Genomic DNA, 27,926 nt, shown 5'->3' with positions numbered 1-27,926 from the left:
ACTACAGGCATGTGCCACCATGCCTGGCTAATTGAAAAAAAAAATCTGTAGAGGCAGGGTCTTACCCAGGCTGGTCTCGAACTCCTGGGCTTAAGCAATCCTCCTGCCTCAGCCTCCCAAAATGCCGGGATTACAGGCATGGGCCACTGCACCCAGCCCAAATGTCTTCTTTTTATAAGGACATCATAAGGAATTAGGGCCCACCGGACTCCAGTGTGACCTGATCTTAATTACATCTGCAATGACCGTCACTCCAAATAAGGTCACATTTCAAGATATTGGGGGTTAGGAATCAAATACATGAATTTGGGGGGGACTTTCTTCAATCTACAACAGAGGAGGATCTGCGGGAATGGGGCCAGGTGAGGAAGGCAGGGGCAGGGGCAGGTGGGGGACAACCGGACCCCTCCAGCAGATGGAACCAAGTGACAGGTCTTTCTGGCAGGAGCGGCTCTAGAAGATTCTTGTTTTGTTTTTTTGGAATGGAGTCTTGCTCTGTTGCCCAGGCTGTAGTGCAATGGCATGATCTCGCCTCACTGCAGCCTCCACCTCTCGAGTTCAAGCAATTCTCCTGCCTCAGCCTCCTGAGTAGCTGGGACTACAGGCACCCGCCACCAAGCCCGGCTAATTCTTGTATTTTTAGTAGAGACGTGGGTTTCACCATGTTGGCCAGGCTGGTCTCAAACTCCCGACCTCAGGTGATCCGCCCGCCTCGGCCTCCCAAAATGCTGGGATTACAGGTGTGAGCCACTGCGCCTGGCTTAGAAGGTTCTTTAGAGTCTCCATGGCCATAGAAGCTGGTGTGTGAGTGCCTGTGTGTGTGTGCCTGTATGTGTGTGTGCCTCTGTGTGTGTGTGTGTGTATGATAGGATTCCTACCTCGTGCTCCTCTCTGGGGTGAAGGCAGACCAATACATGAAGAGAGAGTGGAGGGCAGCCGGGAGGGGCCTGTCAGGCTTGATCTTTGTGGGTTTGTTTTTGACTTGACGCTGGCTCTAGAAATGGATTGACATTGGGGTGGGTGTGGGATGGAGGCTGATAGGAGAGGGAAGCTTTCAAAGCTGTAGCCATGGGAAATGTTTTTATTTTCTGCTTGAAAGAAAATGCCAAAGAAGGATAAAAAGGAAAAAAAGGCGGGGGGAGGTGACTCTGTGTGTGTGTGTGTGTGTGTGTGTGTGTGTGTCTGTGTGTGAGAGAGAGAGAGAGAGAAAACCGGGATGCCTTTTTGTATGACAGACTTCTAGATTGGGAAACGAAGCTCTGCTGGGCGTGGTGGCTCACACCTGTGAGTGGCTCCCAGCACTTTGAGAGGCCGAGGAGGGAGGACTGCTTGAAGCCAGGAGTTCAAGACCAGCCTGCACATCACGAGACCCGCCCTCCCCACCAAGCTCTATAAAACATTAAAAAATAAATAAAAAGCTAGCCTGGCGTGGTGGCATGCATCTGCAGTCCCAGCTACTTGGGAGGCTGAGGCGGAAGGATTTTTTGAGCCCGAGAGGCTGAGGCTGCAGCGAGCTGCGGTTGTGCCGCTGCACTCCAGCCTGGGCGACAGAACAAGTCCCTGTCTCAAAAAGAAAAAAAGAAGAGACCCCAAGGGAGGCCAAGCTTGGTGGTTTGGGCCTGTAATCCCAGCACTTTGGGAGGCTGAGGTGGGAGGATTGCTTGAGGTCAGGAGTTCAAGACCAGCCTGGGTAACATAGTGAGACCCCCGTCTCTCCAAAAAAAAAAAAAAAAAAAAAAAAAAAAAAAAAAAAAAAGATGATCCCAAGGGAGAGGGGATATGGATTCTCCAGGTTTGTCCTGAACCTGAGTCTGCGCTAGGTTCTGTGGAATCACACAGGAGCTCCTGCTTTCCAGCCACGGCTCTCCTGATCTCCAAAGTGACCCCTGGGTTACCTTGACCTCAGCACCCCACCCTGCCCCAGGCCAAACCAGGCTCTCCTACTAGTCCTGTGACCTTCACTGCCCCCCTCCTTCCTCATGCCAGGTCAGGAAAGGAGACAGCCCTTATCGAGTGGCAGGGAGGACTGATGGTTATAACGCACAGTACAAGGGTGGCAGGTTGTGTCCTGTGTCATGGGAGTGGCCTTTGCCTCTACCTTCTCTAAGTGAGTCTCAGCCAGGCTGGGGGCTCCCAGAGGCACAGGGCCTCCACAGTGGGGTCCCCAGCAAGCTGCCTGGTTTAGTTCAGGGTGCCTGCTACTTCCTGGCTGCGTGGGCTTGTCACATCTCCTTTCTGCATCTCAGCTTTCTCATCTGTTAAATGGGTATGCCGGTACCCAAACCATAGGGTCGTCAAAGCCTGCCTGAAGCAGGGCTCAGAGCACACCATAAGGAGTTCAGATGGGAAAAGAGCAAACTGGGAAGGCTCTGCCTGGGAAGGGGGTGGGACAGCCTGGATTTGGGACGCGTGGCGTGTGCTGGGGAGGTGGGGCTAGGAGAGGTGGGGCGTGCAGAGGTGCCTCTGAGGGACAGGCTGGGCGTGGAATTTGCTGCAGAACTCGGCGTGCACAGGCCTGCCCCGGAGGGGTTCAGAGGCCTAAACAAAGCTGGGAGCCGGCAGGGAGGGGGTGGGGGAAGGAACCTCTAAGAGAAGGGACAGTCCTCTCCCGGGGCACCCACTCCCCACCTAGGTGCAGCGCCTCTCCCCAAACACACGTGCTGCCAAGCCCTTCATCAGTCACCCTGGCACTGACATCCATAAATCCCATTAGTCACACCGACACAAACACATCCAGTCCCCGGCAGACAAAGACTCGGGGCCCCAAAGCGGCCGTGTCTGTCCCCAGTGGTGCTTTCCCCATGCCTAGACCTGTGCCGACACCGCCGGCGCTCCAGCAATCGCTGAACCGACAGCAAGCAGCCCTCCTCGCAATCACAAACGCCTCCTGACCCGCGCACTGCAGGCCCCCGGATAACCACAGTCGCCCCTTTCCCCCATTCCAAGCCTCTCCCATCTCCTCTGGGTACACACGTACTGCTGTAATCACCCACGAATTCCCTTGGCCATTCCCTCTTCCGCGTCTCTCTGGAGGGGGTAGGGCTGACACTGCGCCCTCCTCCCCAAAGCCTGTGCTCGGACGGGTCAGGCAGAAAAACCATCCCCCAAGGTCACCAGAGCTCTTCAGCAGGCGCCCCCGGGAGCTGATTTATTGGCGGTTTATTTGGAGAAACGCTATCGCTCTTAGATTCTGGAGGGGGGAAAAACACGCTCGCGGTGGACTTTAACCTTGGGCTGAAACCACAGCGCTTTGTTTTCGGAGGTGCTTCCTGGGGCGCCGCGGCAGGGCTGGGGCCTAGCGGGGGAAGCTGGGCCGGAATGTGGCCCAGCAGCCTCTCCACTCCCAGGCTGCGCTTCTGCCTGCCCGGGCAAGCGCTCAAATTCCTCTGGGCCCGGCCGGAAGCCCTCGGTCCCTCCAAAAGTGCTTCTAGAAATTTTAGGAAGGAGCCGAAGCTCCTTGGGTGAGGGCGTCCTTGGAGCGAGGTTTCCAAACCCTCCCATCCCAAGCCCCCGGCATGTGCCACCCGCCGTTTGCAGTCGTGTCACTGGCATGGTGAGGTTTTCGGGAGGCACCCATGAAGGGCTGAATGCTCCGGTTTCCGTGCACCTTAAGTCTGGAGCAAAACCCCGCTGGAGGTGGTTGGCTCCAATCGCGCCCATGGTTTGCTTGGCTGATGTAAGACACCAGCGCGAAGGCCTGTTCCCGCCCCTCTGGCAGAGATAAACTAAGCGTTATTATTGCAAATGCACCCTCTCTGGATCTGCTCCCCACGACTATTCGTGTGTCAAAACCGCCGCTTCCACCAGGCAGCCACAAGGGCGAGACCCATTCCCGCTTTCCCCATTGCTGAGCCAAAGCTCGCAGCCAAGGAGGGCTCCAAGCCGGGACCCCGGTTGGAGAAAATCCTGGGGCATCCAGCGGCACGGAGGGTGGGAACCAGATGAGCCTCCGCCTCTGCGCACGGTGCCCACAGTCACACCCCCCGTTGGTCCACCTGTGCCAAAAAAAAAAAAAAAAAAGGCCCTTCATGCGCCCGCAGAGGGCTCTGAGGAGGCACGAGATGAAGGCAGGGTCCGCGGAGAGGTGGCAAGCTGAATTCTGAGAAGCCGCTCTGACCCTGACCCTGGCGTCGCCCCTCCGTGGTGCAGGTGGCACCGGAGTTGGGCTCGAGCGGAGAGCCGCATGCCCATCCCAGTCTCACCGAGCCTTCCTAGGAGGAAATGCCAGGCCCGGGCGCCCCTACCCCAAGGCGGTGATCCTGTGAAGCTCGGGCCACCTCAGGGTCCAGCGCCCTCAGATGGTGTTGACACCGAGGAACGAGGCCGTTCCCTCTCTTTGGTGAACGGAGAAGCTCCTGGCGTGGTTCCCTGCGCAGTCTCCGGGTCCCCAGGCCGTGATGGGGTGAGCAGGGTGCGCGGCGTGGCCCGGGACACGAGACCGGCCCGGAGCACCCCGGCGTGAGCAGCGGGAAGGAGGGCCCGCCCGGAGATTTATGGCCGCAGCCGGCCCCCTGCGCACTGAGGGCGTCTTGGTCCTTTCCCAGCCAAACAGTGGAGTGGAGGACCCGACCCCGGCTGGAGGAAGAGGCCAGGGCCGGAGGCGGGGCCGAGAGGAGCTAGAATCCATCGGGGCTGGGCCTGGCGCATCAGTCCGAATTCTGCCCGCCTTGCGCCCTGGTCTCGGTGGGGTGTGGGGCGCTGGCGCCGCGTCCCTGGTCTTTCAGGCAGGTCCGGGCAGCTCCTGGCTGGGTTGGCCCGACCTAGACTTGGCGCTGTATCGCGGCTGGGCCTGTCGCAGCGAGGGGACGGCCAACGTGGCTTTCCCGGGCACAGCCTCTCCGGGTTTTAGCCGCGCCCGCCAGACACGGAACCTGCGGAAACCGGCGCTTAAGACACCCAGCCACACGGCCTCTCAGCTGGCAGCAGAAGCTGGCAATCCCTCAGGGGGGTGCCCTTCAGTGAGATGCCAGCGGAGAGTGGGGGCTTTGGTCCCCACCTGGAAAGGCGGTTGGCGCGACGGGTGGAGTGGCTCGGGTGGCCGCGCCAAGGAAAGGATCCTGGCTTTTTCTTTCCCCGCTGGGGGAGGGATAAGGGGAGAATGTGTCCAAGCGGCCAGCAATACCAGAATTTGGGAAGAACCGGGTTCAACGCCGAATTGAGAGAGACCGTCTGATCGCGGGAGCTGCACCAGCCCGGTGTAGGGGGCCGAGCCTGCGCCAACAAAAGCGCGACAGGGGTGACGGCCGGGCTCAAGGTTGGCCTGTCCTTTGGTTTTAAAACAAAGACGGAGAATTGTGTCAGTCGGGAGGCGTCCAGGGAGCGGAGGCCGGAGCCAGCGGCCCAGGAACACAGGAAAGGCCTCGGCTCCGGTGGCCCAGGCTGGCCGCGGAGAAGCACGCTGGGCCGGGCCTCGGCTAGCCAGGGCAGATTCTCCCGCAGCTGCGGCTTGGGGCTACAAGGAAGACCCCCCCAACCCCCAGCCGATTTTCTACCCAGTCAAACACACACACAGACACGCGCGCGCGCGCGCACACACACACACACACACACACACACGCACTTTCACTCAATTGCGTCCACAGTTTTTGGCCACCTATCCCGCTGGGTAAACAAAAGTATGAGGGGGTGGGGAGGGGATGGAATGGGGGTGGGGCGCGGAAGATGGCGGCTGGACCTGGTGGTCTATGGCCTGTGCCCTATGGCCACAGCGCCCAGGCCTGGTTTTTACATTTCAATGTGGCCCGCCATACTGGGGAGGGCGTTTCCCTGGACCCTGAAGCCTAGTTAGGGATGTCCTAGAGGCTCCCCTTTACGAATGGGGGCACCCGGGCTGCAGCCACTACTACTTAGCTTGGGATCGGTCCTCCGCCCCAAGATGGCTCCCAGTCGCTGTTTACTCAGCGACTGCAGGGACACCAGGGCGCGGGGCCGGGGAGCGGGCGAAGATCACGGAGCGTAGACTGGCCCGGGCAGGTGGCCTCTCCGCGTGGCCCGCCCGCGCCCCCAAGCACGCGGCAGCCCTGGAAAACCGCGTGGGCAGGATGCGTCCTGGCCGCCCCGCCTGGTGGCCAGGAACTGGGAGCCACCACCACCACCACCGCGTCCCCAGGCCCTGCTCCCCGGCCGGACTCCGGTGGCTGCAGGGCCGCGCAAATATGGAGTGGGTGCCAGGGGCAGGTAGGGAAGGGCCGGTGCAAGGGGGCTGGGCGCACAAAGCCCAGGCGGGGAGGGGACCTTCTCTGCCCCGAACCGCGGCCCTAATGAAATACCGGCTGGGTTCGTCACACCGCCGAGGCGCACACTTGAAAAATGCAAACGCCATTGGCAAATCCAGGGCAAACAGGCAGAATTTTTATTAGCAACTAAATGATTTATGGCACACGTACCCCGCCGTCACAATTACGGCGTCTCGGAGCATCCAGGGGGTGAAAACATTAAACATTTATAAAAATAAGCCTTTGTTTTTTCTACTCCGCAAAGCTTTTGTTTTCCCCACCCCAAATCTCTCAGGATATACATATTTTTTCCTTGAGCTATATTAAAATAAAGAAAAACATTCCCCAAATCCAGGGCGGGGTAATGCGGTGGGGAATTAGGATCTGGGCTTGGAATATTGGTGGGTAAAGAGGGTGGAGAGGAAGCGATAGGGCCTCGGGCGTGGGAGGGCTTAACTAGGAACACACAAGACCTCTGCGTAAGGCTCAAGGGCGCTCTGCGCCCCCACACACGGCCCCCTTCCCCCGCCTGGGCTTCCAGCAGCCCCGCGCAGCTCGACTGCGTTTATTCGATTCCTGCAGTCCCCTCCTCCCCTAAGGCACACAGACACAATACCTCCTTTCTCTAACCCCCCTCTCCTCTCCGTCTTTGCTCCTGGCCGTCCCGGGGATGCACCGGGCGCCTCCCGCCGCCCCGAATGCCGAGGCCGCCACTGAGACCCGCACGCCCAGCTCCAAACGCGGACACCGTGGCTTGTTCCCCTCGGCTCCGGCTATTTTCGTTCCTTTCTTTCCTTCTCACTCCTCCCTCCTCCCCAGCGGAGCTACAGCTTCCAAAAGAGGGCAGCCTAGAAACCAACGCAGGAAGCTCCAGGAAGGGCAACTTGAAACTGCCCTCAAGAGGCTGAACTTTTTTCCTCAAATTTATCCTGGAATTAAATTAGACACCCCCCAGTTCGTTCTCGAAGCCTCCCCCCACTTTTTTCTAAAAGTGGAGAAAAGAAAATAGAACGAATGGGCACTAACTCGCTCATTTTCCCCCCCTCCCAAAAAGTTGCCTTAAAAATTGATTTAAAAAAAACAGAACGGGCAATGCGAAAACGCTGAGTCCGCAGCGCGGGGCGAAAGAGCGGGCTTCTCTTGTTTTAATTAAAGTCTTATCACTGCAGTTGCTCTTCGAGGCAGGATTGGAAGGATTTCTGCCCCTCCAAGCTTCCTTTCCAGGGTACGTAATGCCTAGCCGGGCTCGGGGGGCTGCAGAGAGAGGGTGCGGGGGCCCCCAGGACAGTCCTGCTGGCGTGGTCCGCACTCCCTGCGCCCTCGGTCAGGTAGGTCGGCCGCGGGCAGCTCACGGCTACTCAACCCAGAAAGGATTTTGCTGAAAGCGCAAAATAAAAGTACAAAGTCTGGGGGATTGGGGCTCCCTTCCCCCTACGGCCGCCGTGGCCAGCCAAGCACTTTTTGGGCTTGGCGGCTACTTCCTCTGAGCTCAACAGATTTTATTTTATTTTTTTCCCGGTCTCGCCCTCCCTGGAGGGGGCGCGGCGGATGGAAGGCGAGAGAGGCCCCCAGCCAAGAGGTTTTTAATATTACACTTTAATAGGTTTCAGAAGGCTCCGTGGAGAAATGCTAATAGGCTGAAATGTCAGAATCGAGAGGGATTCAGTTCGCGCTCAGCCGATCTAATCCTTTTTTCTGCTCTGATTTCTTGTTGGCGGGGGGGGAAGGAGAGGGGAGCGCCCACGCAAAGAGGGGCTTTGGGGAGGGGCGCGCTGTGCGAAGCGCCGCAGCCCGGGCCTGGGCCGAGCGGGGGGCGCGCCCCGCTCCGCGTTTCTATAGGAACCCCTTTTAGAAGATTAGAGACTCACCCGCTGCCTGCCGCCGCGGCCTCTCCAAAATATTAATCAGTAACCATCTGACACCGCGTTTCAGGGAGGGACCCGTAGGTCAGTGCTAGGAAAACGGCCTTCTCGCCTGCCCATCCCACCCGACCGCGCTGCTGGGGGAGAGGGAATGAATCGCTGCTTTGTTTTAAAAGGAAGAAAAAAAAAACAAGGGAAAAAGCAGCCCTTGTCTGTTTCGGCGTCTCCACCGCGCGTACTAGAAGCGCACCCCAGGGGAGGCCGGGGGCCGGGGCCCGGGGTGCGGTGTGCAGCCAGCCGGGCCCCAGGCCCTCTCCGGCTCGCTTGGCTTGTCACCTCCTCCTGCGAGCAGGAAGCTGACAGGCGGCCCATTAAACCGCGCCTTGCAAAGCCCTGGATTGCAGCGACAACCATCTTCCTCTATTTTGATCACTCAGCCCAGACGCTGGGGGAGGGGAGAAGGAGAAAGGAGGGAGGGGGGGTCCGAGCTGGTGGAGGGGGAGGGCTGCCTAGAAACGGCCCGGAAAAATTCTCACCACCAGTTTTGATCATTCAGCCCCGCCGAGGGGAGCCTGGAAACTGCTGGAGCCCCTAGGTCCGTAATTGGTTTTATAGGAATGGCTGTGGGCCAAGGTGTTTACATGCGCGTGATTGGCGGCGCGCGCGGCCAATGCGCGGCGGCCGGGGGCCGGGCTGGGGTGGGGGCGGGCACCCGGGAACAATGCGTGTTTCTTTGCCGGAGAGGGCTCCCCCTCCCCCAACCCCCTCCAACCACCCCCCCGCGCTGCCTTTTTTTTTTTTTTTTTTAGATCCTGCGAGAGGAACTTGAAAGGGGGGTTGTGTAATGTACCTTTTCCAATCCCGGGCTGTATATGGAGATTTGGGATTCTTTAAACCGGCGCTACCTGGATTTTATTAAAAAGCGGGGAGCTCGGCGGGAGGAAAGCTGGCTTTTCCAGGGGCTGCGGGAGCCGGGCCGCGGGAGGGCGGAGGAGTTGGCGCGCCGAGCGCTCGGCCCGGGGAGCGGTTTTCTACCAAAAAAAGGAAAGGCGGGCAAAAAGTGTGAGGCGGCTGCGGGTGGCGGAGGGGAGCGGCGGCCGCGGGATGGCGGGCAGCAGGGGCGCCTAGCTGCGCCGGGAGCCGGGGCCGCCGCCGGAGTCGTTGTCGCCGGAGCCTGGAGCCGTGAACCCAGCCGCGCCAGGTACGCCGCCGGTCAGCCTGCCGGCCCCCGGCCGGGCGCGATGGTCTCCAAACTTCTCCAGCTCGCCCCCCAACCACGCCTGCCCCTCGGGGTGCGCGGGGGGGATCCCCGCTACTGTCTGGCTCCGGATTGCAGAATCGGGGACCAGGGCCGGCGGGGAGGGGGCGCCCCGGGAGGGGTGGGGGTGGGCTGCTGGGCCCCGGGCACCCACGCGAGCCCCCAGCCCCGCTCCGGCCCTCCTGGCCCGGCCGAGGGGCGGCGGTTCCTCTCTCGGTTCCCAGCAGGCGGCGGGGGAGCCCGGGACGCCGAGACGTTTTCGATTATAGGCTGTTTTTAATTAAAAGCCGGAATTCAGCCATTTTAACTCCATTTAAGAGGGGGAGAAAAGTAAGGAGAACGCAGCGGAGCCCGCAGATAGCCGAGGCAGCTTCTTTGCCAGTGTGAGGGTGTTCCAGGGGGCTTCACCCCGACTTCCCCAAACTGGGGCGCCTGGGCATACTACGAGGCGCTGGCTTTTAAAGAAAGCTACCCAAAGAATCTCTTACAAAAAAAAATCACGGGAAGCTCATCGCCTCCTTAAGACATGTATCCTCGGATGTGGCGATCTTAGATTTTTCCAAAGTAAACGCGGATCTGGTAACCAGAGCCTGATGGGAGAGAGGGAGGGAGGGGGTGTTTGTAACCAAAACCGGGTTAAAATAGGCACCCTTAGCAAAGTTGGGGAGGGAGGCTGGAGAGGAAGGCCGGCGGGTTTGGCTAGGGGTTTTGCAGCCGAGGGGGTCTCCTGCTCGGGGGGCTGGGCGCGGAGTGCAGGGCGCCGGGCGGGCACCCGGGAGCCGGTGGCTTTGGCATGATCGGCTTCTCTTAAGAGCGCCCAGGCCTCCCGGAATCAGGAATGTGAGCTGCTGCAGACAGAGATCGAGGGAAGGGTGGGCTCCAAGACCCCCTCCCATCCTCACGAGAATCGGCAAAGGACAAATCTTTTAAACAAACAGCTTTAAACTGGAACTACAGGGGGATTTACCCAAAGGTGGGGGAGGCGCCCCTTGGCCGGCCCGCGTTGCAAAGGCTTTCTTTGTAGGTTATTTTGGGGGGTGGTTGTGGGGGGGGGGAAGCTAGAGTAGGAGCGAGACCCTTGATCCTTTTCCTTCCCCTCTTGACATTCCCCAAATCCCCCACGCCAGGCCACGTCCTCGGGCTGCAGGAGCTCAGGCCAGGGCGTTGGAAAATGAAACCAAAGCTTGTTTTGTAGGATTCTTTCCAGTCCTTAGGCGAGAATGCCACGTCTCGGGTCCTCGGACTCGAGCTCTGGGATTCACAGTGCCCCCCGGGGGGAGAAAGGGGGGGACCACGAGCCTCTTTAAAAATAATAAACCCGCTTTGGACCCTCCCTCCTCCCACCCCCAGAAAAACACCATTCCGTCGGCGGTTCAAGGCGAGCTCAGGAAAAACCAAACTCGGAAAAGGGAGGCGAGGTCTCCAAAAGGTTAAATATTAAACTTTGCGGATCAGATAGTGCCAGAGTGTTTTGGGAGACACTTCGGACCGTTTGTGGCAAGGCTTCACGGTTTTAAACCCCGGAGCATTTGACGCCTAGGAATAAAATACACTTAGGAGGTTTGTATTTACGTTGTCTGGGCGCAGCCGAGGAGCCCTCCCCGGTTTCGGGAGGACCCGGCAGCCGCCGAGGCAGAGTCCGGGCTGGGGCGCAGCGCGCCACCGCCGCCGGTCACTTTTCCGAGCCAGGTCCCGGGAGCCTGAAGCCGCCGGCGGAAGGAGTTTGGATTTCATTTTTCAGTGGAAAGGGGCTACTCCCGATTTCATTTCTGGCCACTCGGTCGGCACCCCCCGATCCTGAAGGGCGAGGCGACTTTCTGAAACTTGTTACTTTATTTTTTTTTCCTTTTTTTCTTTTCCCCTTTCTATTTCTTCCGCGGCCTGTCTCCTCCCCGCCAAGACGCCGTGTGCGCCGCCTCGCGCAGCTCCGCCCGGCCGCCCAGAGGGGCCCCACCGCCGGCCGCCTGTGCGCCCCGGGCCGCGGGCCCGCCGCCGAGCGCAAGCCCCGCTGGCCGCCGCCATGCACGCCGCGGAGCCCCCGCCGCCCGAGGACTCTGGGACTACGCCGAGGCCGAACTTTTAGGTCCCACTGAGCTAGGCCTGCGGGCCGGGTGGGGGGCTGATCGCGGCACTCCCGCGGAGGATGGATGGCCGAGACTTCGGGCCCCAGCGGTCCGTGCACGGTCCCCCGCCGCCGCTGCTGTCCGGCCTGGCCATGGACAGCCACCGCGTGGGCGCGGCCACTGCCGGACGCTTGCCCGCCTCGGGCTTGCCCGGCCCGCTGCCGCCCGGGAAGTACATGGCCGGCCTGAATCTCCATCCGCACCCGGGTAAGTGCCCCGCGCCGTGCCCGTCCCCTCCTGTCTTCCCAGGGAGATCCACTCGGCCGGGTCCTCCTGTGCACTCGCGGCCGGGGCTCGGCGACTCTCCTTCGGTCGGCCACGGGGGTGCGGGCAGATTCGGCTCCCAGGGCTGGGAAACTCCTGGCCCCGGAGCCAAGGCCAGTCCGGCGGCCCCGGCGGTGGAGAGTGTCGCGCGGCTCGGCTACCTTTTCCGTAGCGTGCTTGGCCCTCGTGAGCCGAAAGCGGGTGTTGTAGCCCGAGCCACCGGGGGCGATTCCAATCCCCGGGGCCCCGGCGGCACGAGCCTGGGCTGGAGTTTTCAAAATCTGGGCGAGAAAAGAACAAACCGGCCCCCGCACCCCGCGAGACACCCGCTCCCCGAGCTCGAATCTTTTTCTTGGCAAACGCTCTTTTTGGCGCTCGTGGGCCCTCCTGGGTTCTGTTCCCAGCTCCACCACCCGCGCCGAGCCGGGTCCCTGGCAGTTACCGAGCGCCGGGGGATGCGGGAGTGCGCCGGGGGATGCGGGAGTACGGTGACCCCAGCCTTGGGACCCTGGCCTCGGGGCGGGCGGGATGCCCCTTTCTTCCCCGGGAGAACGGCGGCCCTGGGAACCTGCACCCCGGTAGGAGGGCGGCGACCCCGGCCCTCGGGGACCCCTTGTTTTCCAGCGCGAAAGAGGGTGCGGAGGTGCGGCAGGGACACCGAAACCGGGCCATCGCGGTCCCGAACCTAGGGGGAAAGAAGAGAGCGGGTCGGGCAGGGCCCAGGCGGCGGAGGAGAAAACCCTGGGTCTCACATCGAGCTGCTGGAGGAGGTGGCCGAGAAGGTCCCGCGGCCTCCACCATTTCCCGAGAGGGGCTGCCCAGGCGCGGTGGGGACGGTACCCGGGCGGGCGCTGCGCCGGGGCGGGAAACTCTCCCTCCAGTCAGTCCGTGGCCGCTGCAGCCAGAGGGGTGGGAAGGAGACTCGGGGACCTCCAGACGTGCCCGGCGGCCGCCCCAGGACACCTGGTCCCTCCTTCCCGGGCTGTCCCTGGGTTTTGTGCTTGGCGTCCCAAGTCTCGACTTAAAAAAAAAAAAAATCCACTTCCTGTTCGAATTGCAGTTTCGGATTTTTGCAATTTCCAGAGTAGCCCCCGATGCTCCCCTCTTCCTTGGGGTCTCGCAGGAGCTGCCACCTCGGCCTTGCCCCGCCCGCTCGGCGGAGCTCGCCGATTTTGCTCTCTCTTTGATTTTTCTCCTGGAACTTTTCAGGAACTGGAGTCCCGGGGGCTCGGCGGGACAAAGGGCCTTTGTGAGGCGCCGGGCGGGGGAGGGGCGCGCGCCCGGGGGCCGGGAGCTCGGAGATCCCCGCCAGCTGGGGCGCAAGAACCAGGTCTTGGCCCCCGGACCTGCTTGTGTCCCTCCGGAGCTGGGGGCGTATTCCGCCCGGGGTCTGTGACCGGGGCAAGGGTTTGTTCTCTAGTGGCGTATTGTGGCGAGGGAGGGGCGCGGGGGACCCCCGAGGAAGAACTTGGGGGGCGGCCCTGGGGTACAGAGACCATCTGAGCTGTCCCCTTTTGCGCTCCCCACAAGTCCACCGTGATGTGTGTGTGTGTGCATGCGTGTGTCTTTTGGGTCATTTGGTCCAGCCTGGAGTGGTGGCAGGGGCCCCCCCCCCAAGCCTGGGAATCGGTATCCGGGTCTCTCTGGCTGGCTGGGCCTGCGCTTGGCTTTTTCGAGGCTGGGAAGGGGCGTCGCGCACTCCCCGCCTGCGATCTGGCTCCGGCCTGGCAAGGCAAAGTGCCCTAATGCGAAGCGGTGAAAACAGCTACTACTCATGCATGCGTGCACAGTGCCAGGGCCGCGCCTAATCTGACGCAGCAGTCAGACGGCCTAATGCCCATTTGCTGGATGGTGAGGCTGAGGTGGAGGGAAGGCCAAGCCACCAGCCTCGGAAGCCCAGCGGGAGGTAGCCTCGGAAGCCCAGCGGGAGGTAGCCTCGGAAGCCCAGCGGGAGGTAGCCTCGGAGCCCTGCCTCTGCGCACCTTCTGCGCTCGCTGGGAGCTGCCTGACTTCTGCACGCCGAGGCTGAGGTCGGGGAGGAAACAGCAGGAGGACAGCTGTCGCCCCCTGAACCCCATGCTCACCCGGGAGGGAAAGGTGGGGGCCGGTGCTGGTTCTGGCTGTCCCCCTCCCCCACTTCGAGTGGCCGCAAGGAGACCTCGGACCCCAGGCCAACGCCCAGAGCCAAGCCCGTGCTAATCCCATTAGCCACGAGGTGGGAGCAGCTCCCATTCACTCTCTGCTTGGGGCTGGGCCGGATTACACATTCCTCAACCCAGCACACCCTCCTCCTCCCGCGTTTTCTTTGTGGGGTGCAGGTGCTAAATTTTCCCTTCTGACGCACCTCCCTCTCTTCCTTGGCTGTCGGCGCCTTAGGTCTTGCCAGCGTTATCAGTCCCATCTTTATTTGTTTATTTTTGTACCGGGAAGTCCTGAGCGGTTGAGCCACTTGCTTGGGGTCACCCAGCTAGGGAGAGGCACATTAAGGTTGGGCTCTGCGGACGTGGATGAGCGCTGTCAGGGCTTATAAAGCCCCTCCTAGGCCGAGGGAGGTTCCCTGGAGAGAGCTCAGAGCTGGAGGGGCCCTCGGAGAAAGATCCCCGGGGAGGAATCCCATCCAAGCTAGTATTCACAGCCATCTGCTGTGGAAGGTCCTCTGGAAGAGCTGGTTTCTGCCTTGTGGGTCAAGATGGAGGGGTTTGGCCTCTTTCTCTGCAGAAGAGGAGGTGAATTTAAGAATGAATGGGGTTTGGGATCAGGAAAGGGTGGTTTTTACGTTTCCTATTACCTTGAGCCTTGCTACATTGTGAACAAAATATTCACAGCCTGATCTGGGAGATGGGCATGTAACTGACCAGCACCTGGGGCTTGGCTCTGTGCTCTGGGCTTGGGAGGCCTGGACTCAGTTGTCCACACAGGCTGCAATTAAAGAGCTATTAGTAGGATTTTGTACTTGGATGTTTATTCTCCCTGCCCCCACACCCTAGGCTGGCCCTGGAGGGGTACATGAATAGAGGTGGGACCCAGGGTTCTGGGTGGGGAGGCCCTGCACTCTGGCTTGGCTAACCGGCAACAGGGGGCCACGGGCCTTCTCCAGGGTCTGATCAGATCCATCTCTGGAATCCAGTCTGTCAGCCTACTGGGATTGATTTAGAAAGATTAATCAGTGAAGACCGCTGGCAGAGTGATGGAGAGATAAGGACGATTTGCAAGGGGCTTCTTTCTCTGGTTAGAGGCGACAAGGGAGGCCCTGGGAGGGTTCTGGAATCTGGAAGGGCCACTTGGTGGGGAGGGGGCTGTCTCTCTTGGTTCTTCAGCTCCCAACCCCAGCGCTTTCCTTCTTTCCTCACTTGCTCATTTACTCAGCAAATAATTTCCAAGTGCTTCCTGCGTGCCAGGCACCGCTCGGGTCCCAGGAATGCGGCAGTGAACCCAACAGACAGAAGTCTCCGCCCTCATTGGAGCTCATGTTCTTCCGGGGATTCAGGGAGTGAACACACAAATCCGAGAAGGAAATTTTTTTGTTTGTTTGTTTGTTTTGTTTTTGAGATAGGGTTTTACTCTGTCACCCAGGCTGGAATGCAATAGCGTGATCTCAGCTCATTGCAACCTCCACCTCCCAGGCTGAGTCCATCCTCCTACCTCAGCCTCCCGAGTAGCTAGAGCTACAGGCATGTGTCACCATGCCCTGCTAAGTTTTTGTATTTTTTAGTAGAGGTAGGGTCTTGCTATGTTGCCCCGGCTGGTGTTGAACTCCTGGGCTCAAGTAATCCTCCTGCCTTGGCCTCCCAAAGTGCTGGGATTTCAGGTGTGTACCACTGCGCCCAGCTGATTTTGTTACTTAAAATTTTTTTTTTTTTAGAGACAGGGTTTTACTCTGTCACCCAGGCTGGAGTGCAGTGGTGCAATTATAGCTCATTGCAGCCTCAAACTCCTGGCCTCCTCCTGCCTTGGCCTCCCAAAGTGCTGGGATTTCAGGTGTGCACCACTGCACCCAGCTGATTTTGTTACTTAAAAAACATTTTTTTTTAAAGAGGGTTTTACTCTGTCAACCAGGATGAGTGCAGTGTTGCGTTTATAGCTCATTGCAGCCTCAAACTCCTGGGCTCCTCCTGCCTTGGCATCTTGAGTAGCTAGGACTACAGCTATGTACCACCATGCCTGGCTAATTTTAAATTTTTCTGTAGAGACGGGGTCTTGCTATGTTGTCCAGCTGGTCTCGAACTCCTGGGCTCAAGAGATCCTCCTGCCTCAGCCTCCTGAGTAGCTGGGATTACAGGTGTGTGCCGCGACACCCAGCTAATTTTTTTATTTTTAGTAGAGACGGAGTTTTACCATGTTGGCCAGGCTGGTCTTAAACTCCTGTCCTCAAGTGATCCGCCTGCCTTGGCCTCCCAAAGTCCTGGGATTACAGGCATGAGCCACCATGCCTGGCCTAATTTTAAAATTTTCTGTAGAGACAGGGTCTCCCTATGTTGTCCAGCTGGTCTCAAACTCCTGGGCTCAAGAGATCATCCTGCCTCAGCCTCCTGAGTAGCGAGGACTACAGTCCAGCACCACTGTGCTTGGTTAAGCAAATTTTTTTTCTTTTTTTGAGACGGAGTCTCGCTCTGTCGCCCATGCTGGAGTGCAGTGGCTCCATCTGGGCTCAGTGCAAGCTCTGCCTCCTGGGTTCACACCATTCTCCTGCCTCAGCCTCCTGAGTAGCTGGGACTACAGGTGCCCGCCACCATGTCCGGCTAATTTTTTTGTACTTTTAGTACAGACGGGGTTTCACCGTGTTAGCCGGGATGATCTCGATCTCCTGACCTCTTGATCCACCCGCCTCGGCCTCCCAAAGTGCTGAGATTACAGGCTTGAGCCACCGCGCTTGGCCGATTTTTTTTTTTTTTTGCGAGGGAGTCTCACTCTGTCGCCCAGGCTGGAGTGCAGTGGCACGATCTAGGCTCACCACAACCTCCACCTCCTGGGTTCAAGCAATTCTCCTGCTTCAGCCTCCCCGAGTACCTGGGATTACAGGCGCCTGCCACCACGCCCAGCCAAATTTTTTTTTGTATTTTTAATAGAGATGGGGTTTCGCCATGTTGGCCAGGCTGGTCTCGAACTCCTGGCCTCAGGTGATCCACCCACCTAGGCCTCCCAAAGTGCTGGGATTACAGGCGTGAGCCACCACTCCCAGCTTAACTTCGACCTATTTTTAAGTGAAAATTTCCCAACAGTGAAAGTTGCCAACTTTCCCTGGACAGCCACCTGGAGATAGGCTTCTCATATTGTTTTGTAATCTGATGTTTAAAAATGTAACACTACACCGTGGAGTCTTATGCAGGCTGGGCACGGTGGCTCACTTCTGTGATCCTAGCACTTTGGGAGGCCTAGGCAGGCTGATCACCTGAGGTCAGGAGTTCGAGACCAGCCTGGCCAACATGGCGGAACAGCATCTCTACTGAAAATATAAAAAAAATTGGCTGGGTGTGGTGTGGTGGCGGGTGCCTGTAATCCCAGCTACTCGGGGAGGCTGAAGCAGGAGAATCACTTGAACACGGGAGGCGGAGGTTGCAGTGAGCCAAGATCATGCCACCGCACTCCAGCCTGGGCGACAGAGACAGACTCCATCTCAAAAAAAAAAAAAAAAAAAAAGACACAGACCACGCAGTAAACAAAATGGTAAAGGTCTGGTCTGGTCTGAGAGGTGAGGGGCTGTATCAGCACAGCCCACCCCCACCCGACTGATCTGGAGGGGTGACCTTTTTCCTGCATGCAAAGGGCAGAAAAGTGTGGTGAAGGTGGACGGAACACAAAAGTCAGAGCCTGGCGTATCTGAGCTGGCAGAATGGCTGGAGCTGGTGGGAGGGGATGTGGGGGAGGTGGGATCCTTCAGATCCCTGAAAGCCAGTCATGAGGTCTTGGAATTTTAAACTGAGGAATGAGGAGGCAGTGGAGGGTTTTAAGTGGAAGGAGTAATTGAAATTGAGGGACATTTCACAGAACTGGTCTGGACTCTTAAAAAAATGTCAATGGCATGCAAGGCAGAGGAAGGCGGAGAACTGTTTCTGATTAAAAGAGACTGGAAAAATGCAACTGCTAAAGGCAGTGTATGGCTCTCTATTGGATCTTGGGATCAGGGGAGAAATTGCTACAAAGAACATCATTGGGACAATTGACAAAACTGGAATATGGACTGTAGATTAGTTGATAGTATCAGATCACTGTTAGGTTTTATGAAGTGGATAACTGTGTGTGGTTCTGTAAGAGAATGTCCTTGTTCTTAGGAAATAAGAATACTGAAATGTGGGCCGGGCGCAGTGGCTCACGCCTGTAATCCCAGTACTTTGGGAGGCTGAGGCGGGTGGATCACGAGGTCAGGAGATCGAGACCATCCTGGATAACATGGTGAAACCCCGTCTCTACTAAAAATACAAAAAAATAGCCGGGCGTGGTGGCGGGCGCCTGCGGTCCCGGCTACTCGGGAGGCTGAGGCAGGAGAATGGCGTGAACCTGGGAGGCGGAGTTTGCAGTGAGCCGAGATCGCGCCATTGCACTCCAGCCTGGGCGACAGAGTGAGACTCCGTCTCAAAAAAAAAAAAACAAAAAAAAGAATACTGACATGTTTACGGGCAAGGGACATAGAGTCTACAACTTGTCCTCGGAATGGTTCAGGAAAAGAAAAAATATCTATTTTATATATATAAAATATATATATAAAATATATATATAAATATATAAAATATATATAAAATATATATATAAATATATAAAATATATATATAAAATATATATAAATATATAAAATATATATATAAAATATATATAAATATATAAAATATATATATAAAATATATATATAAATATATAAAATATATATATAAAATATATATATAAATATATAAAATATATATATAATATATATATAAATATATAAAATATATATATAAAATATATATATAAATATATAAAATATATATATAAATATATATATAAATATATAAAATATATATATAAATATATATATAAAATATATATATTTATGGGAGACGATGGTACATCAAGTATTACATCAAAAAAGACAGTGAGGCTGGGCACGGGGTTCATGCCTGTAATCCCGGCACTTTGGGAGTCTGAGGTGGGCGGATCACCTGAGGTCAGGAGTTCGAGACCAGCCTGGCCAACATGGTGAAACCCCGTCTCTACTAAAAATACAAAAAAATAGCCGGGCGTGGTGGCGGGCGCCTGCGGTCCCGGCTACTCGGGAGGCTGAGGCAGGAGAATGGCGTGAACCCGGGAGGCGGAGTTTGCAGTGAGCCGAGATCGCGCCATTGCACTCCAGCCTGGGCAACAGAGTGAGACTCCGTCTCAAAAAAAAAAAACAAAAAAAAGAATACTGACATGTTTACGGGCAAGGGACATAGAGTCTACAACTTGTCCTCGGAATGGTTCAGGAAAAGAAAAAATATCTATTTTATATATATAAAATATATATATAAATATATATATAATATATATATAAATATATATATAATATATATATAAATATATATATAATATATATATAAATATATATATAATATATATATAAATATATATATAATATATATATAAATATATATATAATATATATATAAATATATATATAATATATATATAAATATATATATAATATATATATATAAATATATATATAAAATATATATATTTATGGGAGACGATGGTACATCAAGTATTACATCAAAAAAGACAGTGAGGCTGGGCACGGGGTTCATGCCTGTAATCCCGGCACTTTGGGAGTCTGAGGTGGGCGGATCACCTGAGGTCAGGAGTTCGAGACCAGCCTGGCCAACATGGTGAAATCCCATCTCTACTAAAAATACAGAAATTAGCTGGGTGTGGTGGAGGGCACCTGTAATCCCAGCTACTTGGGAGGCTGAGGCAGGAGAATCGCTTGAACCTGGGAGGTTGCAGTGAGCCGAGATCGTGCCACTGCACTCCAGCCTGGGAGACAGAATGAGACTGCATCTCAAAAAAAATAAATAAGACAGTGAGAGCAGTTCACAGTTGTTGGATCTGGCAAAGGTCATAGGACAATTCATTGTACTATTTCAAACTTTTCTCTGAATTGGAAATGATTTCAAAATAAGCATTTAAAGAAAAACTAGGGGCTGGGCATGGTGGCTCATGCCTGTAATCCCACCACTTTGGGAGGCCTAGGCGGGTGGATCGCTTGAGGCCAGGAGTTAGGAGAGAAGTCTGGGCAACATAGCAAGACCTTGTCTTTACAAAATGTTTAAAAAACTAGTTAGGCATGGTGGCGAATGCCTGTAAGTCCCAGCTACCTGGGAGTCTGAGATGGGAGGATTGCTTGAGCCCCAGAGATCCAGGCTGCAGTGAGTTGTGGTTGCACCACTGCACTCACAGTGGTCTGGGCAACAGAGTGAGACCCTGTCTCAAAACATAAACGAGGCTGGGTTGCTAGCCAGAGACAGTCTGGTAGACGAGGAGAGAAGCAGGAGGTAATTAGGAGGTGTTGGTTACCAGGGAGGGAGGCTGGAGGTGTCCAGGGTTATGTGTCCTTTGGAGGTTGGGCAGGTAAGACGGATGGGGAGAGGAGGGAAGGAGGGAGGAGAACTCAATGGCTCGGGTCCGAGCCACTTGTGGAGGGATGGGGAGGGGCAGATTTGAGGAGAGGCTGGGGACTGGGCATTCTTGTTTTGGATGTGGCTGGCGGGGGCTGCTCTTGGCTCCCCGGCATGAACCAGTCTGTGGTCTGGCCCAACTCCTCCCACCCTCTCATGTACTGTAGCCTTGTCCTCCAGCCAGACCCTTGCCCCGGCTTTTCAGGCATCCCAGCTTAGCTTTTTAGGGGATGGGCTGGAGCTGTTCTCAGCACAGGTCTCGGGCCTCCCCAGGGCCTGCTGGGAGCCCTGGTTAGTGGTCAGTCAGGGCCAGGGTCCTTACCACATCTGCTGCCCACAGAGGCCTGGCATGTGACTTGGGAGGAAGTCTAGGCCACTAGGTGGGAGCCACTCAAGTGTCACCTCTCCTAGGCCACCAGTGTACTCAGCATTGCATGTGAGGTTTTTTTCAGGGGATAAGCAAAATGGTGGACCCTCAGCCTGGGGGGAAACCCTGACTTCCCACATCTTCACCAACCATTTGACACATTTCTGAGCATTTTGGGGGGTCCCTGGAAGCTCCTTGTAATCCCCAGATAAAACACTGCTCCATCTAGAGGCAGGATGGCCTCCAAGCTGAGGTGTGGATGTTGTTTCTCCAGTTAAAGGGCATGTGATGACTTTCTAAACCTCAATTTTTTCATCTATAAAATGGGTTCATTAGAGTGAATGAGTTCATTTGGTGGTTGTGAGGTTTGTTTTTATTTTTTTATTTTTATTTTATTTTATTTTTTTGAGACAGTGTCTCGCTCTGTCTCCCAGGCTGGGGTGCAGTGGCGCGATCTCAGCCCACTGCAACCTCCACCTCCCGGGTTCAAGCGATTCTCCTGCCTCAGCCTCCCAAGTAGCTGAGATTACACACGCCTGCCACCACTCCCGGCTAAATTTTGTATTTTTAGTAGAGATGGGGTTTAACCACGTTGGCCAGACTGGTCTCAAACTCATGACTTCAGGTGATCCACCCACCTCGGCCTCCCAAAGTGCTGGGATTACAGGCGTAAGCCACCATGCCCAGCCGAAAATTCATTTTCTGGAATTAATGTCTTTTTTTTTTTTTTTTTCATTTGGAATTTCTTAGAATATCTGGCTTCCAGTTTCTCTCTCTCTTTTTTATTAAGACGCTGGGTCTCGCTCTGTTACCCAGGCTGGAGTGTGGTGGCATTCTCGTGGCTCACTACAGCCTCAACCTCCTGGGCTCAAATGAGCCTCCCACTTCAGTGCCTCCTAAGTAGCTAGGACTACAGGTGCGTTCCACCACACCTGGCTAACTGTTAAATTTTTTTTAGACATGGGGTCTCTCGCTATGTTGCCCAGGCTGGTCTTGAACTCCTGAGCTCAAATAATCCTCTTGCCTGGACTTCCCTAAGTGCTGAGATTATAGGTGTGAGTTACCATGCCCAGCCAGCCTTCTGGTCCCTTCATGCATTTTTTTCATTTGTCATATCTATTGGATGAGCTGCTTTGTTTTTTTGGAGATTTCCTTCCTGGAATTTTTCATCTTCCTTCTCTAGTCTGGTTGGCCCGGTTCTTGGGTGTGCTAGAGAGCCATTGTTCTTCAGACTCCCTTTGCCTCTCTCCTGTGTGTCTGATTCCCTTGCCTTCCCGTTTCCTGTTTTACTCCCTTCTTTCTGTAGAGCACATCCTGCGGTGGCTTTCTGTGAAAGGGTGAGAGGAAGGCAACGTTTTTGGGGCCTAGTATGCCTGGAAAATGCTTTTGTTCTACCTTCACACTTGAGTGCTATTTGGGAAATACTTTCCCTCTAGGAATTTTTTTTTTTTTTTTGACAGAGTCTTGCTCTGTCACCCAGGCTGGAGTGTGATGGTGTCATCTTGGCTCACTGCAACCTCTGCCTCCCGGGTTCAAGTGATTCTCCTGCCTCAGCCTCCTGAGTAGCTGGGATTACAGGTGTGAGTCACCACACACGGCCTTCCCTCTAGGATTTTGAAAGAATTGCAACATTACCTTCCATATTCGACTGCTACTTTTCAGGAATATGATGCCATTTTTGATTCCTGATCTTTGTGTATGAACCTTTCCCCACCTCCCCCTTCCCTTTCTTTTTTCTTTTTTTTTTTTTTGAGATGGAGTCTCACTCTGTAGCCCAAGCTGGAGTGCAGTGGCACCATCTCAGCTCATTGCAACCTCCACCTCCTGGGTTCAAGCGATTCTTCTGCCTCAGCCTCCCAAGTAGCAAGTAGCTGGGATTAACAGGCATGTGCCACCACGCCCGGGTAATTCTGTATTTTTTAAAATGGAGACGGAGTTTCACCATGTTGGCCAGGCTGGTCTCAAACTCCTGACCTCAAGTGATCCACCTGCCTCGGCCTCCCAAAGTGCTGGGATTACAGGTGTGAGCCACCACGCCCAGCCTTCTCCTTTGTTTTCTCTCCTCTTCTCTTTTCTCTTCCCTTTTTTTTTTTTTTTTTTTTGAGATGGAGTCTCACTCTGTTGTCCAGACTGGATTGCAGTGGCGAGATCTCAGTTCACTGCAACCTCCACCACGGGTTCAAGCGCTGAAGCCTCAGCCTTCCAAGTAGCTGGGATTATAGGCTTATGCCACCACACCCGACTAATTTTTGTATTTTTAGTAGAGATGGGGTTTTACCATGTTGGCCAGGCTGGTTTCGAACTTCTGGCCTCAGGTGATTGACCCACCTCGGTCTCCCAGAGTGCTGAGATTACAGGCGTGAGCCACTCCGCCTGGCCACGGTTATTGTTATTCTTCATCACTGTTCTGAAATTTCATGTTGATATGTTTTGTTATGGGGTCTTTTTGCATTTACTGTCTTGGGTGCTGCATAGACTATAGCAAACTGGAAACTCAAGTCTTTCATTCTGAAATTTTTTGTATTATTTTTATTTTTTAATTTCCTTCCCAGTATTTTTGCTATTCTCTCTAGTATTCCTATTAGTTAGATATCCTGGGTCTCCTGGGCTAATCATTGAATTTTTTCTTTTCTTTTTTTTTTTTTTTTTTTGAGACAGAGTCTTGCTCTGTTGCCCAGGGTGGAGGGCAGTGGCATGATCTTGGCTCATTGCAACCTCTGCCTCTTGGGTTCAAATGATTCTCATACCTCAGCCTCCCGAGTAGCTGGGATTTCAGGTGTGTGCCACCATGCCTGGCTAATTTTTGTATTTTTAGTAGAGATGGGGTTTCACCAGGTTGGCCAGGCTGGTCTCAAACTCCTAGCCTCAAGTGATCCGCCCGCTTCAGCCTTCCAAAATGCTGGGATTACAGGTGTGAGCCACTGCGTCTGATCTGATCATTGAATTTAAAAAAAATTTTTTTTTTTTTTTTGAGACGTAGTCTTGCTCTTTCACCCAGCCTGGAGTGCAGTGGTGCGATCTCGGCTCACTGCAAGCTCCACCTCCCGGGTTCATGTCATTCTCCTGCCTCAGCCTCCCGAGTAGCTGGGACTACAGGCACCGGCCACCACGCCTAGCTAATTTTTTGTATTTTTTTTTTTTTTTTTTTTTTAGTAGAGACGGGGTTTCACCATGTTAGCCACGATGGTCTCGATCTCCTGACCTCGTGATCCACCCGCCTCGGCCTCCCAAAGTCTGGGATTACAAGCGTGAGCCACTGTGCCTGGCCTTCTTTTGTATTTTCTATATCTTGCAGTTTCTTCTTTCTAGGAGATTTTCTTAATATTTTCTTAATGGTATCTTCTAACCTTTCGATTTAATTATTATTATTTTTTTGAGACAGGGTCTCCCTGTGTTACTGGGGCTGGAGTTCAGTGGTACAATCACTGCTCACTGCAACCTTGAACTCAAACGACTGGGGCTCAAACGATCCTCCTGCCTCAGCCTCCTCGGACTTCTGGGGTGCGCCACCATGCCTGGCTAGTTTTTGTCGAATTTAATTTTTAAATTTGAGCTATCATATTTTTATGTCCCAAGAGCTCTTATAACCTGAGTTTGCTTTTTTTTTTTAATAGCATCCTGTTCTTGTTTCATGCATACATTAATTCCCATTACTAGGATATTAATTGTATTTTTTTTCCCCTGGCGTTTTCTTCTTTCACGCATTGTCTTTGTTTTCTCTGAGTCTTTTTTCTCTTTTCTCTTTCACCTTGGAGACTTCCCGTGGGCACCTGCTGATAATCATTCTCAGGTGCCCCTTCTTTAAGAAAAAGCAGATGGGATTCAGATGTAAGGGTGGGGCTTGTTGGCCATTGAGGAGCTTCTTGAATGTCCTCTGTAAAAAGATCTTTCCTTGTTGACCTTGTATATCTCACAGGCAAGAATTCAGTGGTTTCTTGTCTGTTGACGTTGAAGCCAGGCTGTTCCTGTCCCAAGAGCTGAGTGTGCATGTTAAGGTTGATGATTCGCACTCTGATACCTGTTTTCCCTTTGGTCCACACCCTAGTCCTGAGAATGCATACCCTCAGTGGTTCCATCTTTCCCTAGTAAACAGAGGGGTCAGTGCTTCTGTGGTGAAACCAACTCTCTTGTCGTCAGCTTTTCCGTGATCCCTGGCTTTACAGGTACTAGGGTCTCTGGATTCAGTCTCCAGAATTGCTGGTTTCCTCATTGTCTGCTCCAAGCTTAAGTGTTTCTTTTCCCCACTCTCCACTGTGCCAGGCTGCACATCTCTTGTCTGTCTGCTTTCTTGCTTCCAAATGGTTTTTTTTTCTTTCTGTTTTTTGAGACGGAGTCTCATTCTGTCACTCAGGCTGGAGTGCAGTGGCGTGATCTTGGCTCACTGCAACCTCCACCTCCTAGGTTCAAGCGATTCTCCTGCCTCAGCCTCCCGAGTAGCTGCACGCGCTGCCACACCCGGCTAATTTTTATGTTTTTAGTAGAGACAGGGTTTCATCATGTTGGCCAGGCTGGTCTCAAACTCCTGACCTCAGGTGATCTACCCGCCGTGGGCTCCGTAAGTGCTGGGATTACAGGCGTGAGCTATGCGCCTGGCCAGGGGGATGTTTCCTCCTTTCCACTTCTCTCCTATTTTGCTTTCGTTCCATTTTTTTTTTTTTTTTTTTGAGACAGAAGTCTTGTTCTGTCGCCAGGCTGGAGTGCAGTGGCACGATCTCAGCTCACTGCAACCTCCGCCTCCCGGGTTCAAGAGATTCTCCTGCCTCAGCCTCCTGAGTAGTGGGGACTAGAGGCGCGCGCCACCACGCCCAGCTAATTTTTGTATTTTAGCAGAGACGGCGTTTCACCATGTTGGCCAGGATGGTCTCGATCTCCTAACCTCGTGATCCACCCCTACTGCGCCCAGCCACTTTTGTTCCTTTTTGTATTACTGTCATTTTTGTGAGGTTCTGGTGTTTGGGAAAGGATTTGTAAAGATCAAATACTGTGCAGTCTCTTGTAGGCTCACACTCCTTCTCTTGCTACTTTGCCTGGGAGGTCTGGTTCTTTTGTCTCTGCTAAGAGGCATCTGATGTCTTCTAGCTTTTTCTGGAGCAGTTCCTAGAAGGCCCTCCACCCCTACCTCTTTTTCCACCCTGGGAGGTGGAGTCTCCATAGGGGGGAAACCAGTCACTGGGGAAATCCTTTGTGATTGCATGAGAATTGACAAAGTCTGGAGCCCTAGGGGCAAGGCTGAGATGGACGTATTTGCATATCATTGGCTGGCCTGAGGCCTTGACCTCTCCTTGGCCGCCTTTGGGATTCCCTTTATTTAAATTCGAACACTTACTTTGTGGGCTGGGTACCTGATTGGAGCAAGACAAAGTCCCTGCCCATATTTGAGGATGGGAGAGGGACTGGAATTAAGCCAGAATTGCCGGCTGGTGCTGTGATCCCAGGTGGGGAGTAACTGGGAGCCCAGCTTGATGGATCTTTGGGAATCTGCTCACCTGGTGGGGAAGTCAGGGATGGCTTTCCGCTGGAGTGGAGGCTGGAGGTGTAGGAGGGGCAGGATGGGGTGAAGAGGTTGGGGTGGGCCTCCCTCCTCCCTGGGGCCAGCCCCCAGGCTCTCCTGCCCCAGGTGGGGCAGGGCTGAAGCGGGTTGATCTGGGCTGGTGGCTACTGCAGTCTTGGTCCTGGTTCTGGTCCCAGCATAGCTTGGAGGAGACTGCAGCCTCGGACTCTCACCTGCCTCTTTTCTGCGCCGATGGGAGTTCCAGAACGGCGGTGGTGGCCACAGGTCTGATAGCCCAGCCGCAGTGCCAAGGACGTGCAGGGTGAGCCCCCTGTCCCACCACCCTAGCCTCGAGCTCTATCACCGGAGTGTGGGGGTGCCCCAGACGTCCCTGCGAGGCCGGGGCACAGAATCTTGCCATTTTAGGCTCAGAGAGTGTGAGACACCCACCCCCAGGTCCCACAGCGGGAGGTGAGGGGTTCAAGGCCCTAGCTCCCTGCAGGAACGCTGGGGGCTGGCAGGGAGGTGGGGGTGTTGATAGGAATTTGTCTGTTTTCCTTTTTCACTTCCTGGCTCTTCTTTTCTTTTCTTTTTTCTTTTCTTTCTTTTTTTTTTTGAGACAGAGTCTCGCTCTGTCGCCCAGGCTGGAGTGCAGTGTACAATCTCGGCTCACTGCAACCTCTGCCTCCTGGGTTCAAGTGACTCTCCTGCCTCAGTCTCCTGAGTAGCTTCAATTACAGGCATCTGCCACCATGCCCAGCTAATTTTTGTATTTTTAGTAGAGACGGGGTTTCACCCTGTTGGCCAGGCTGGTCTCGAACTCCTGACTTCAGGTGATCCGCCCGCTTCTGCCTTCCAAAGTGCTGGGATTACAGGCTTGAGCCACTGGGCCCGGCCTCTACTTACTGCTTTCTGTCTCTGTGAATGTGAGTACTGTAGGTACCTCAAAAGTGGAATCACACACAGTATTTGTCTTTAAAAACATTAAAAAAATTTTTTTTGAGACAGAGTCTCGCTCTATTACCCAGGCTGCAGTGCAGTGGTGCAATCTCGGCTCACTGCAACCTCTGCCTTTTGGGTTCAAGCAGTCCTCCCACTTCAGCCTCCCGAGTAGCTGGGATTACAGGTGCCGCCACCACAATGGGCTATTTTTTGTATTTTTTGTAGAGATGGGATTTCACCATGTTGGTCAGGCTGGTCTCCAACTCCTGACTTCGAATGATTTGCCCATCGGCCTCCCAAAGTGCTGGGATTACAGGCGTGAGCCACTGCACCTGGCCCTAGTATTTGTTGTTTATGTCTGGCTTATTTCACTCAGCTTCATGTCCTCAAGGTACGTCCACGTTGTTGTGGAATGTATCGGATTGTCCTTCCTTTTCAGGGCTGAATAATATTCCACTGGCTGGATGGACCCCATTTTGTTTATCGATTTGTAGATGGACAGCTGGGTTCTTTCTACCCTTTGACTGTTGTGAATAGTGCTGCTATGAACATGAGTGTGCCAATATGTGTTCGAGTTCTGGATTTCAACGTCTGCATACTTTTCTATTTTTATTTTTTAAAATAGAAACGGGTCTCTTGATGTTGCCGAGACTGGTCTCAAACTCCTGAGCTCAAGTGATCCTCCTGCCTTGGCTTCTCAAAATGTTGGGATTATGGGCATGAGCCACTGTGCCTGGGCTAATTTCTGTATACTTTTTATTTTTATTTTTTGTTTTT

General features: G+C 54.4%; 2 protein-coding genes across 9 annotated transcripts in view; both read left to right on the top strand.

Annotated features, from left to right (window-relative positions):
- The first annotated feature begins 1,765 nt into the window (after positions 1 to 1,765).
- Positions 1,766 to 7,233, top strand: LOC100612889 (uncharacterized). The gene has a single exon (XM_003318297.7). The coding sequence runs from the start codon at positions 4,494 to 4,496 to the stop codon at positions 5,157 to 5,159; it is 666 nt and encodes a 221-aa protein (XP_003318345.2). The 5' UTR covers positions 1,766 to 4,493; the 3' UTR covers positions 5,160 to 7,233.
- Positions 7,234 to 7,340: 107 nt separating this feature from the next.
- TNRC18 (trinucleotide repeat containing 18) overlaps positions 7,341 to 27,926 on the top strand; it is a 119,151-nt gene continuing 98,565 nt past the window's right edge. For 3 of the 8 annotated variants that reach the window (XM_016957059.4, XM_016957060.4, XM_016957057.4), the window contains exons 1-2: positions 8,887 to 9,278; positions 11,236 to 11,665. In XM_016957059.4, coding sequence (XP_016812548.3) covers positions 11,479 to 11,665 — 187 coding nt within the window. In that variant the 5' untranslated portion in view covers positions 8,887 to 9,278; positions 11,236 to 11,478. Of the gene's footprint in view, positions 7,441 to 8,886; positions 9,279 to 9,472; positions 9,900 to 11,235; positions 11,666 to 19,448; positions 26,530 to 27,926 lie in introns of those variants that run through there. The other 5 variants (XM_054655452.2, XM_016957058.4, XM_054655453.2 and 2 more) reach the window with 5 other exon arrangements.

The sequence above is a fragment of the Pan troglodytes genome, chromosome 6 (genome assembly GCF_028858775.2).
Source record: "Pan troglodytes isolate AG18354 chromosome 6, NHGRI_mPanTro3-v2.0_pri, whole genome shotgun sequence".
Classification (NCBI taxonomy): domain Eukaryota; kingdom Metazoa; phylum Chordata; class Mammalia; order Primates; family Hominidae; genus Pan; species Pan troglodytes.
The sequence above is the reverse complement of the archived record's forward strand: the minus strand, read 5'-3'. Positions and strand labels throughout refer to the sequence as shown.

What these genes read in the sequence shown, in the direction of transcription:
- LOC100612889 (XM_003318297.7), top strand. Translation starts at nt 4,494, where the DNA reads ATGGCCGCAGCCGGCCCCCTGCGCACTGAGGGCGTCTTGGTCCTTTCC.